Source organism: Chaetodon trifascialis, chromosome 21 (assembly GCF_039877785.1).
Source record: "Chaetodon trifascialis isolate fChaTrf1 chromosome 21, fChaTrf1.hap1, whole genome shotgun sequence".
Lineage (NCBI taxonomy): Eukaryota > Metazoa > Chordata > Actinopteri > Chaetodontiformes > Chaetodontidae > Chaetodon > Chaetodon trifascialis.
In genome coordinates, this window is record NC_092076.1 from 3,654,503 (window position 1) to 3,667,800 (window position 13,298).

Below are 13,298 nucleotides of genomic sequence, written 5' to 3' on the forward strand. Positions count from 1 at the left end.
ATTTTCATTTTTTAATATTTAACCAGGTAAAAGTTTGTTAAATCAAATAAACTGCTTGATATTAACACCTAAAGCTAATTAAGCCAGCTAATTATGCTAGTTCAGCTTTAGCTAATCGCTAATTATGCTAGTTAAGCTTTAGCTCATTGCTAATGCTGTCGGTGTTGCTCATATTCAGGACTCAGCAACACAGTCTTTATGAAGGAAACAAAACAGATAACAGCTCCAAATAAATGCCAAATGTATGCTATCTGTCTGACAAGTGAACCAAAGTAAACAGGTGACTGGTGAGAAGGGAGCTTCTAGCCAGCTAGCTAGCTAGCGAGAGGGGAGCAGTTAGCTGCTTCTCCGACAAACTAGAGATATGACTTGAGATAAAAGTGGAAACTGAAAAAAGAAAGATTTACACAACGACATAAATATTGCTGGATGTGTTAGGGTGTGCATCTCTGCAAACATTTTAGCCTTGATAAGCTAAAGATACATCAAGAATCTTGTTAAGTGATTGTTTTAAGCTTTTCTGCCCCCTACTAGCCAAAAATTATTTAATGCAGCTTTAACAGTAGATTGAATCTATTATAATGTCATTTTAATAGTCAAAAAATTTGTATTTTACAATAAACCATTGTTTTGTCCTTCAGCATTTAATCAGAAACAGTGTTGAGAAGTCATGCTGTTATTACAGGCGTACACGGGCTGATCATGACCCCTCGACTCACCCTGGACTTGCCTCTTTTGTTGAGCTGTGACGATTATTGCGAAAAAAGGCTAGAGCTTATGGGACGAGTTCATTGAAGGCTGCTAAAAAATATCAATATTATATAAAGAATGAAATTTGATCATTTTTCAAAAAACTGCTATCCTTATCTAGACATATGAAGCAAGTCATTTCACATTATGTTGAGAAGGCTCTGCTCCAAGACTGGAGTTGTAGTTGTTTGTGTTATAAATGTGGGATTTTAAGGTTTTCTCCCATCTGGACCTGAACCCAGAAGGCTGTTGGGAGGAGGAAATATTTTTGCTATCTAACCTTATTTATGCTTTTTTAATGAAGATTTGCAGTTTCACTGTTGTAACAGTTTACAACATGTCAAATCTATGTAGACGTCAGACTTTTAATTGCTTTTGTATGTGGAGGAATTGACCCTGCTTATGTCAGCTTTCCTTGAGTTGTCAGTACCATTGACCTCAAGCTAATTACCGACTGACAGGTTATGATGCTACACGTGTTAGATTGGCCTTAACATGGCCCCACACAAATAACATATACCTACCACATAGTTTACACCAAATACCTTTAATCTTCATCTCTTTTAAGGTCTGACAAAGGTTGTGAGTTAACACCTCACTTTTGCAAACGTTTTATCTGTTAAAGCACAACACTGAAGTGAGAAATTTGCTGATATGCATACAAGATATTAAGTACATAAGGTGATGATTAAGCAAGGAAATGCATTCTGCCTCCAGAACCTTGGGGCTCGCTGTGGTTGTTTAGAAGTGTTTGTTGACAGCCCTGTTTCCTATCCCCTGCACCTCCTGTTGTCCTGAGCACATATGGTTGGCTCGCCTCACTGCATGCCTGGCCTCAGCTGAGAGACTGCGGCTTACATGGCTCAGTGGAAGCCCCTGACCCGTACAGCGCTGCTGTCCATCTCTGGAGAAGTGTCACCTACTTCCACATCTTTCTACGAATGCAGAGGAGGCCTGTTTTGTCATGGCACTCTAGATTCGCCCAGGACAACATGAATCACTCTTTAAGATGCAGTATGGATGCTGAAGTTAACATAGGAGGACATCTTTGGGTTTCGCCTCTGTCCTGGCCCCAGCTTCTCCCTTCCCTGCTGAGAATTGAACTCTCAGCCTGCAGGAAACACTATCCACCTTCCAAAGCCTGCATCATTGTAGGAACACAAAATTAGTTGAACTTGTGCTTTCCGCGTTCTCCCTTCCTTTAGGCAGCCAGACATGTCTTCTGGTTTCCATTTGTTTTAAGCTATTAGCGCTCGCTCATGACCTGATAAGGGAGTGGTTGGAGGAGCACAAACATCCGTCTCCGAATACATCCGTCATCGTCCATATGTGTTTGACTTGAGCAATAATATCCGTTCCTGGAAAGGTTTGACTGGAAGGCCCGGAGGTGAAACTACCGGGGTGTAGAAGCATTTTGATTTCATGTAATCCTTGACGAAGGTCTGAATGTTATGTGTTCAGTAAATATATTCCATCTCAATAAACGTCTTGGACAGCCTGCAAGATTGTTAAGCAATTCAATTTAACAGGCAGCTGACCAGAAACACAGCACATTAAAGACTTTATAAGGGTTCGTTTTGGGCGTGCGAGAGAAAGTGTTTCACATGCTATGAATGTCACCTCAAGTCAGTTTCCACTGGTGCTTTTTGCAGTCAGCCGAGGAGACTTGCTCACTTTTGCAATACCACTGGCAAAAATAGGCACCAGTCAAGCATCTCTTTATTTACAGATGATAAACAAACTGTTTTATTTGAATGTCTCTTCTGCGTTTGGCAGAACATCAGTTACATCTGTGTTGACAGCGCCTCAGATGTTCAAGTGGCTGCCTACTAGACAACTTTCTGGCTACATGCTGAACAATAAGTCTTTCACTACACAAAGCTGAAATGAAATGTTTTACCGATCCATTATGCATCTGTGAGGAGTATCTCAACGTTAACTCCACGTAGGTCCTTTTGTTCAGTTTAACTGAAGACGTGGCGGGACGGAGACAAATTGATTGTGGCTGCAGCGAGTGCCGAGAGCAGTACAGATCTTTGTTGGGAAACAGCGATTATTTTAAGCAATCGTCAGTTGAAAGATAAGGTTAACATGGAGTCTGCACTGAGAGCTGACTGCAGGCCTGATGAACACAGTGTAATTCTTTTCCTACAGTGCAGTCTTTCATTTTTTCTCCCACACTCGAACAAAGGAAGCCAGTTATCATTTATTGTGGTCAGTATGTCAGTTCTATAAATATTCCTTATAGAGGCCATGAGTCAACCGGGATCTGTTTGCGAACTCTTGGCGTTGTGTGTACCTAATCGAGTCCGGTTTCTTACACAGAGCAGGGATCCTCAGGGACTTCTGCACCTGGTATTCAAAACTTCACTGATGACACTCACGTTGGGGCCCGAACAAAGTGTCGTGGACTTGTAGCATTTTTTGGGAATAGATCATCCCTGACTTCTCGTGCACCTTAGTATTCCCCAGGTCTGTAAGGGTGACTTGCAGGGCACAGTGCAGATGCTTTGTCAGCATCAATATATTTAGGCACTGCTCTTAAGTATGTGCTCTTGACTTTCTTGGGAAAGTTGTTCGATGTTAGTTGCCTGAGTAAAAGCGTGCCATGTCTGTTCTTTCTTGGAAAACAGGGATTGAAAATGACATAATGACTGCACATTATGGATGACGTAGTGAAATTTTATATCTACTGTTCTCCGTTGGCATGACAAAAGACGAGCTCTCGGCCACAGTTGCCACAGCGATCTTCTGTTTTGTGTTTACGCTGAGCTTATTTGGCCCTCTAAGGGAGCTCTTGTCCTGGTAATTAAAAATTACATTTGCAGATGAAACTTAGCATAAACACCTCATTTAGTTGGGACTATTTTCTGTGCCTGGGCTGCATAACTCCTGTTTGACTGCGAGTCTGAAGCTTCAGTGAGGCCCGGATGGAGCTGTGTGTTCCAGATATGACGAGCATCCGCAGAGCTCAAATAAAGCAAAGAGGGATGCGTTTTGAACTCTCAGACTCACAGTGTATCAAACCTGAAGCCTCGAGGGAGGAGAGGCAGAGAGGAATGGTTGAATGATAGCTGTGGCTGACATCCAGCCTCATAAACAAAGACATGTTAGTGTTGTGACTGAGCACAGATCTCAGGAGCAAAGATTCCTCTTCTTCTTCTTCTTCTTCTAAAGCAGTGCAGACAGTCTAAACGGTTGAAAATCTCAACTTCCAAAATGCTTGAATTTCTTTGCACCGGCATCAGACAGAAAGTTAAACTCAGAGATTTCCCAAGAATGCAAGTGCAAGTAAAGGCAACACGGTCACACCTTATTATCCTCCCCATATTTAGCATTTATTAGCACTACATTAGCATTTAATGGGTAATTCATAAGCCACTATAAAGCCCACATGAGCAGATATAACAGTATTTTAAGGGTTTATTAATGTACATTATTTGCCAACAATTATAGATTACTCCACTTATGAGGTCCACTGGAGCTGGTAATGTAACAGTTGCTCACAACTATATTACAGTATGTAACAAACCACATATTACATGTTTCTGTATTGCCTATAAATCCTACATGGGGGTTAAAGTGTCACCGGCAACACATTCAAATAGGAATAATAACAAATAAGCCAGCTCTTTCAAATATATCTGCCTTTACTTTATTCATGTACTGTACAGTATTTCATTTCCAAAGTCTCTATCATACTATATGACAATAATGGCTATCATTTACTACAAAAGGTTGCATAAATAATTTAAATGTGGAAATAAAAAATAAATATGCAGTTCATTCTTTAAAGCAGTCCTTCTTTGTGTCTGTAGGAAACAGCCCTCCCTCCCTGCTTCTCTTTAACCCCCTGTCAGGTGGGGGCACCACTGCAGAAGACCACACAGGTATGATATGTACAGTCACAGCTCTCAGCTTACAGGACTAACCTCCTTCCAGTTGCTATTTCAAACATACAGTCGGGAAAAAGAAGCAAGCATTGTCAGTACAGTTTAGACAACCAAAATCAGGAAGCGATATGAGCAGAAAAACAACGGGGTGCTGACAATATGTGGAAACATCATGACTGTTCTTCACGGAGCGCAGCCCCACCGAGGCACTGCCGAGGAAGGAGCTGTGTTGTCTGCGCTGACAGACACACTGGGTATCGCCACTTCCTCTTCCTGCCGGATTCTATCATTCAATACAATGATAAAAACTCAATTATTGTTTGCATTGTGTTATTTTTAGTCCCATCTTTCCTGTTTGAGCTATTTACAGAACGGGAGCGGGGAGTGAATGGGAGAGGAGGTGTCGTGAGTCCTGCAGGCTAACACAACGGATGGATTTTGGCTGTGGATGTTTGATCGCTGCTCTGTTTGGCCTCTTACAAAAGAATTCCGGTGTGGGCGTGCTGGAGAACGCTCTGCCCCTAGGTAACAACACAACCACGCACAATGTTCTGATGCCTCCTACTCACATGTGCACTTTTTTGTGTGCGATTCCAGCAAACAGGAACTGGCTATGTCTAGAGGAAATGGCTTCTTATGACTCAAATAACACAGGAATGGGCTCATTTAGTAATTACGAGGAGTCACAGGACTGCCCAGTGCCCCTGTGGTGTTAGTCCTGACAAAACCGCTTTCTCCCCTCATTTCTTTTCCTCTGTTTCTGCTGACTCTCTGTGTCTGGTCGTGGGAAAGGCGCTACTGTAACTGACAGGCCCGGTTGGGGCTGCTGCAGCGTGGAGATCGCTGACCGTCCTGACGAGTGCGGCCTTTAGTGCCTGGACCGCCGAACAGGACGGGGCCTCTCAGAAACCTGTCGACATCCCACGGTCAGAGCCCCCAGAGCTGCCACCATCTCCTCCACACACAGCCAAAAGGAGACAGATTACAACCACCTTGGAGTGAAGGTACACCTTTTCAGCCTTAAACAGGGCTGCGGTGCGTTGCAGCTCTGCTTCCGCTGGATGTTTGTACAGATGGGCCCGAAGCCTCGGGGAGGACTTCTCATTATGCTTACATGAAATGTGTGAGCTGTTGGGGTGAACAGATACTTATTATCCAACACGGTGCTACGTCTCCTGACCAGTCACAGTTGGGGCAAGCCCTGGCACTGACTCCTTTTGTCATGCAAATAAGCAGAGTTCACACATATGCTGACATGTGGCTGACGAACAAAGACCGATGACTTAAAAACCAGCCCAGCAATTAGCTTATGAATTCGCTCTCTTTGAAATTTCTTTTTGCATCTCCTCCCTATTTGAAGGAGATATGTTGCTTGGTGTGTTGTGTGTTCGTGTGCGTGCGTGTGAGTGTGCTTTGGTGTCTGTCCCTGGACGCTGTGGAGGAGCATCAGTACGAGTTGCCCATCAGCGGCGTGTTGTTCTTGCTCCGGTCTTGAGACGAACGACTGTGCTTCTTGTTGCGTTGCCTCTTCGGGACCTCCTTGGCCTCTGATTGGTTGTGGTGGGGCCTGAAGCGCTTGCACTTGCAGGAGGTGACCACGCGGATTTTGTAAGTCCGAGTGTTGCCGTTTGGACAATGCAGCTGGACCCTCCTCGTCCGGGAGTGGGCGGGGATGCAGCGGTAGTCCGTAGCGTTACTCCTCCACCACTTGCCGCGGGCGATGGAGTTCGGCATGAGGTGCGCTGGCATGCACTGACCCGAGCACACCAGCTCCTTGACGGGCTTGGCGCTGCGGCAAGATCCATCGGTGATGTAACGGGTGGAACGCAGCTCCCTGCAGCTCAGCTCCGAGGCACCTGGGATGAAGAGCAGCATATCACAGTTACACTCGTGGCTTCAGCCCAAAAACAAGGCCTTTGAAGCGCCGCACACCAGAGTGGACATTCTGCAGGTTAACCGCCTCAGTGCTGCAGCTGTGTCTCATTCCAGCATGTGCTAATTTCTCTGATTTGTGTCAAACGAAAAAACACAAGCCAGATAAAAACTGAGCAGGCTGCAGCATTATCCTCTTAATTCTGACATTTCATTTTGAAAAGTGCAGCTGAAAATGCACTTTTAGAAATTCATCTTAACACAACAATTTGTACATTAAAGTAAAGATTTAAGCCACTGAGATCAGATCAGTGTTTCTGATTTGGTTCTTGGTCTGATGATTAGCTGACCATGGGGCTTGACAAAGAAATCCAGCTGGCAGCAATCAGCTGATAGCAAATCCAGACCAGAGGGCCATTAAACAGCTCAATCAAACCTAATGGAGGCTTGGGCTGGAAGACAGAGCTGGCATACAGCACAGGCCCTCAGGAAATGTATGTGGTGATGGAGGAGTAAATAGCTTTCTGGTTATTTTAAGGCAGCGCTGCAACTGTACAGAGTATTCTGCACAAACTGGACATCTGCCAGACTGATCTGAGACAATGCACTCAGGCTGCGATCCGGTGTTTCAGCCACAGCTTCTTAACAGCCGTATGCATGAGTTATTGTCCCGTGTTTTTTACAAGCTGTGCGGTAAAAAAGGGGGGCAAAGAAACTGTCGGTCCAGAAATGATACACTCACCGAGGGATCTGTTTTCCTCTGTGGCTTTCTTTGCAAAAAAAAAAAAAAAAGGTCTGAACAAAGGATTTATGTGAGGTGACTTCCTTTTTTTCCTCCCCATGAGAACCTGATCTAGTGTTATTCTGTGGCTGCAGGGACCACAGTAGTATACAGTGTCTACAGCACGCACTGGGCAGCGGTTTGCACCAATTACCACCCAAAAAGTCAGCTTGTCTTGTTCAATGATGAGTGTTTATTTCAACCCTGCCTCTCTCTCTCTCCCCCCTTGCATTTCCTGTTCTCCTCTCTACTGTCAGCCTGAAAAAACCATTACTAATGACGGCGGGCTGAAAAAAGAGGGATCACACACTGGACTACTGTACAGTTGCGTGAGCTGGTCTTCTCCCCGGCGGTGAGAGACAAGTCTTGGGGGAGGACTGGACGGAGGCCAGGCAGTGGTCAAAGCCTCCGCCGTGACCCCACGGGGACCCTGAGAAGCCGTCCCAGGACGAGAGCTGAGAGATGGATGAAGAAAATAATCCAGGAGATTTCTGCCTCCCTGCGTGAAACTCAACACATATGCTGCTTATCCATAAGAAAACAAGCGGATGTGTTTTTCCACCCCTTTTTGAGGGACTAATAAAGAATAAAAAAAAGCACAATCTGCCTTAATGTGTCCATTCACTGCTCCTGAGGTGGGATATCCTCCGCAGACAAAAATCAGTCACACTAACAGATCTTGACTCGCTAATTCCCCCCGTCAGCTGTTTCTCCTCTAATCTAATCAATCCTCTCCTCCTCTGATCTGCAGTTTGAGCGCCCCTGATTAAATGATGATTAAAGCGTGGGAATACTGCACCACCCACCTTGAGAGCGGCAGTGAGCCTCTCCTACATGCGCTGCTCAATCAGGACATACAGCCTTTACTGGCCACAGGTGGGAATCATTCTCAAAGGCAGTGTTGCATTTAAAAACCAATTTCCAAAAACCCCCCAAAAGACACATCCCCGAAGAGCAAACTGTGGGCTCCTCCACGACGGAGACATGTTGTTGCAATCAAATAGTTATGGCGCAAGTAGAGCCTGACTAATAGCATAAAGAGAGAAGGAAATAACCTGGAAGACAATGTGAAAAAAGCGCTGATGTCTCACTGAACGCTCCACTTCAAACTGTGTAGCGGAAGAAACCACAAGAATGCGCGTCTGTGCCGCGCTCATCACCCGCAACCCTGGCAGCGGATGAGGCCAGAAAACACACTTCCCACACAGCAGAGCTGCTCTTCATCAGCGAATCCGTGTGAGCGCGACGCGCGGCTGCTTTCTGCGCGCTTTCATAAGTCACATCCACAGTTTTGGTCGGCCTAGGTTCATTTTGTGGGTCCAAAAAGTCTAATGCAACCATTTCAGAACAAAAACCAAACACGCTAAATTTAACAAAACTTGTCAAATTTCTGTAGCGTTTTTTTTTAAGGCGTTAAATTAAAAAAAATGTTTGGGTCATCAGGAGCGTTTGCGGCACAAATCCTGAATTCAATTATCTTATCTGAAAAAGAAATGTCTTTCTTGCAAAATGAAGATCTTGAATTTGAGTATTATGTTTTTTGTTTAAATGTGTATAAACTGCAGTTCGTTATTCATCTCTAAATGACATGTTTCCATGCTCACACATGAGCTCGCCTCTGACAGACGGTTTGACGTCTAAATGCGTCGATATTTCATTCTTTTTTTCATGTTAGTTTTCTCACTTTTACGCATCAGGCCGTAAATAAAGTGACTGAACCTTTTTCAGGTTGGCCTGGACGTTAATTCAAACATTGCACAGCATTAACTTTCAGGCTCTCATTTCATTTCTTTCACCTCAAACATGCCACTTTTATTTCTTTTAATTGGTCATGAATGAACTTAAAGGGATACTCACTGTAGGAGACTGTGATTGCTGCTCTTCCACCGTTTTTCGCCCTGTTATTCATAGAGTTGCTGTTGTTGTTGTTGTTGTTGTTGTTGTTGTTGTTGTTGTTGTTGTTGTTGTTGTTATTGTTGTTGTTATTGCTGCCGTTGGACGCCTGAATTATTGCCTCCTGAGGTGTCCGAGTATTTTCTCTGTACTCCGGTAAAATCTCCGTGGCATCGTTTTTTAGTACCTTCCATCCTTTCACGGCGGTGCAGCATCCCTGGAGCAGCAGGAGCGCCGAGCTGGAGACGAGGAGCGCCACAGACACCTGCATGCTTGTCGGTCGACGGTAGAAATAACGCAAAGTGCGCGAGGAGGAGAACGAAACACACACTCACACACACACGAGGGAGACAGAGAGAGAGAGAGAGTGAGAGGGAGATGCCCGCTTGAAGGAGTCGGTCAGTTCCAGCCTCAGTGCAGGAGGCGCACACGGTATTTAAGCCTACGCAAGTTTCCGTCAAGACTGACAATTAAGAGCTTACACCGAGTGGGAGGGGTTGAACCTGGGAGAGAGATTCATTGAGAAACTACAGGGGGAGAGGTCTGGAGGAGTGACAAAAGAGAGGAGAGGGAAGGAGGGGAGAGGAGCAGAGAGGAAGACAGACCAGAGGAGAGGAGATGAGGAGAGAGGAGAGGAAAGGAGAGGAGAGGAGAGGAAGAGTGGAGAGGGGGAAAGGAGGAGAGGAGAGGAGAGGAGAGGAGAGGAGAGGAGAGGAGAGGAGAGGAGAGGAGAGGAGAGGAGAGGAGACAGGAGAGGACTGGAAGAGGAGAGAGGAGGAGAGAGGAAAAGATATGAAAGGACAGGGAGAGACAGAGAGACAAGAGGAGGAATAAAGAGGAGAGAATAAGAGGAGAGAGAAATAGATGAGAGGGCGAAACAGAGGAGAGGAAGAGAAAGGAGAGGAAAATAGAGGAGAGAAGAGGAGAAGAGAAGGAAATAGAGAAGATAACAGACGTGAGGGGAGAGGAGAAGGATGAGACAGAGGTGAAAGGTGAGAGACTGCAGAGGAGAAGAAAAAGGTGAGCGGAGGAAAAAATCCTTTGAAGGAGAGAAATGAACCAGAGGACGATTGAGGAGAAGACAGAGGGAAAAGGGAGGCGAGAGGAGAGGAGGAGAGGCGAAGGACATGGAGGAGCAGACTAACTGTTGGAGCGTGCTGAGTGAAGCAGCTGATCTGCACATCTCACTGTGTTGTTGTTGTTGTTGTTGTTGTTGTTGGCACTAAGTGAACAACAAGCGTCTTCTCCCCCTTTAATGACTTCCACAGCATCATGTGTCTCCGAAGCATTTGGACGTTTTTGAGGTGGTTTATTTTGGACTGCATCTGCGGGAGCAGAAATGAAGCTGCTGCAACATGCGCCTCCTGCGACACTCCTCCGAACAGGCTTCACCCTGCCTGCTTGAGTTAATCATCGATTTCTCACATCAATTATGTGATTAGAAGAGACTCAAACCAATGAGATCAGTCTGTGAGTCTCAACCTTATCCCGCAGTTTTGAGAAGTCCACTGACCTCCATCACCTCCGTCCTCCTCCTGCACTAAGACACACTTCAGCACCATGATTTGAATGTATCTGATGTTTTACATGGGAATCCAGCGCTCCATATCTCTCGTATCTGGTTTGAATAAAACAATATGGACTGAGGACTCCAAGTTCTTGGCATCCCCTCACATCCCTGTGATTTGATGAGTGCTGACAGATGGAGGCTCCTTCATTCAAACACTGCCCTCTTGAGGGAGAAAAAACAAGTTGAGGAGGGAAAAGTCTTTCTTAACGTCCAGCACTTTTGGTGGGCACGGGCATGTACGGACGAGTCCGGAGAATAGCTTGAAGGATGAAAAAATTGGGGAAAAGCCCGTATATCTCAGCCATTATCACTGCTCTGACACATCTTGTACCCATTCATTTGAGGCGCAGAGCAGCTTCCATAATCACACATGTCCTCCTCATGGTCCATCTACTTTTACACAAGCCTTAAATCAGGGTTTGCACAGCTGTGGCCAACCGGTCGTCCATCGCAATTCAGAATGGTGGACGTAAACGGGCACGACGCTAAATCAGAATAATGATATTGTAAGATGAGGCTTAAATAACGTCGGTCAGTAAACAACATCATTCTTGTGAGGCAGCAGAGCCATTTATCATGAGTGAAAGTCTCATTAAGTCAAACGACACTCTTTTGGTTCAGTTACTCTTTTTGTAGTCTTACCACAATATTACTATGCATTTACAATATATGAATAAACATGAAATTCTTCTGTAAATGCTGCTTAATTCTGTTACTCTTCAGCTGTTTGGCATGTTATCGGGTGCAGTATAATGTCTGCACAAGACGAAATCTATAATATCAACTGATGTTTGTTTTTGGCCACTTTGGGGCAGCAGAACAAGCTAACGCTAACCTATCACACCCTAAAAACTGCTACAGCTAATCTGTTAGCAAATAGTTGCCTATCTACACATTCAGCAGATTTGGAGCATCATTAGCATTTATTTGGAGACGTGATTTTGACCACATGATGAGTGTAAGTTTCTGTTTTAGCTCTGTTTTGGAGGGAAACATCTGGCTGTTTAGCTGCTAAATGCTCCATAACATTCACTAGCTAGTAGCTAATCTTGCCTTGGTACTGGGCAGGTAGTGAACAATGTGTTTATCAGAGCTTTTTTGCTAAAGACAGCAGCGTGTCTTTGCAACAACGGTAAAGTGGAATCACGATGGACAAGAGCTAACGTGTAGTTTTCTCAAGTTTTGGCTAATAACGGTCGACATACAGTATGGCAAAATCGCTGAATTGGACCTCAAGAGTGAAATTCCGTCAAAAACACTGATAGCGAAAGGCTTGTTCATGTTCACGTTCACGTGTATCCATGGTGTTGTAACATTGAAGTCGAACATGATTCGAGGTCCTGAAGTAAGCGCAGACAGCTGCTGCATGTCCTCTGCCCATGTGTCAGCCTACAACTCCGAGATGTGCCACAGTTTTTTTAGCGAGCGTCGGATGGTCCCGCTGTCTACACAAAGCCAGCTCTGATTACAGCCTTCTCGCCGACATCGCAACCAATGTCAGTCACAGTCTCAATTTAGACCTCTCTGGGTTTCTTTAAAGAGCCCTTGGGCCCCAGCTCAGTGTTTTTATCTTGATAACAGTACAATGAGGTCCAAATAACAATCAGATGCTCACCAGATTGCAAGAGCGCCTCCGGCACTGTGGACGATGGCGGAGTGTAATTTTTATGGAAAAGGAGAAAAACAGTGTTTTCAGTCCATAAACAAACCTTTCCAGCTCCTCGTGCCTTGTGTTTGGTCGTGTGATTCATTGTAGGCTACAAGTTTGTTAACTATACGATCACACAGGTTTGAACCGAGTTTCCCTTTTCCCAACACAATTACAGGCCAATGAAAGTAAATAAGGAGATTTTGTTACAGCGCTGTGCGTTTGAAACTCTGCAATGTTTAACTCTCTGTTTGAGTGAGTGAATTATTCATAATGTGTCCACCACAATTATGCAAAGGAGGTTCAAGTTCAGCTTTCTGTCTTCCCACATCAATCCGTGAAGATATTACAGTCAGAGCTTTATGAATGTGAACGTGTGGAGGTTTCCTTTCACTGTGGAGCGAATGGTGACACATTGCCTCGACCCTGCCATGTATTAAAAAGTCAAATTCACCATGCTCACATACGACTTCATGTGTTTTGTAGGCGCTCAGTTGAAAAAGAAAATAGGTTTTCATATCAGGGTTGAGGCACTGGGGCTGCACGGTGGCGCAGCAGGTAGTGTGCGTGCCTCACAGCAAGAAGGTTGCCGGTTCGATCCCCGGGTCAGGCGGGGCCTTTCTGTGTGAAGTTTGCATGTTCTTCCCGTGCATGCGTGGGTTCTCTCCGGGTACTCCGGCTTCCTCCCACAGACCAAAAACATGCTCATTAGGTTAATTGATGACTCTAAATTGTCCGTAGGTGTGAGTGTGAGTGTGAATGTTTGTTTGTCATTACATGTGGCCCTGCAATCGGCTGGCAACCGGTTCAGGGTGTACCCCGCCTCTCGCCCATTGTAGCTGGGATAGGCTCCAGCCCCCCGCAACCCCGAAAGGGATAGGCGGTATAGAT

The 13,298-nt window shown here is 45.2% G+C and overlaps 1 protein-coding gene across 1 annotated transcript; it reads right to left on the minus strand.

Annotated features, from left to right (window-relative positions):
• Positions 1 to 4,068: 4,068 nt before the first annotated feature.
• Positions 4,069 to 9,681, minus strand: sost (sclerostin). The gene is made up of 2 exons (XM_070991281.1): positions 9,154 to 9,681; positions 4,069 to 6,499 (listed from the first exon to the last, which is right to left on the minus strand). The coding sequence occupies exons 1-2, from the start codon at positions 9,458 to 9,460 to the stop codon at positions 6,090 to 6,092; spliced, it is 717 nt and encodes a 238-aa protein (XP_070847382.1). The 5' UTR covers positions 9,461 to 9,681; the 3' UTR covers positions 4,069 to 6,089.
• Between the last annotated feature and the right edge of the window lie 3,617 nt (positions 9,682 to 13,298).

Coding starts and splice junctions, on each gene's coding strand:
- sost (XM_070991281.1), bottom strand. CDS start 9,460: ATGCAGGTGTCTGTGGCGCTCCTCGTCTCCAGCTCGGCGCTCCTGCTG. Junction 6,500..9,153: donor AGCAATCACAGTCTCCTACA/GTGAGTATCCCT, acceptor TCTTCATCCCAG/GTGCCTCGGAGCTGAGCTGC.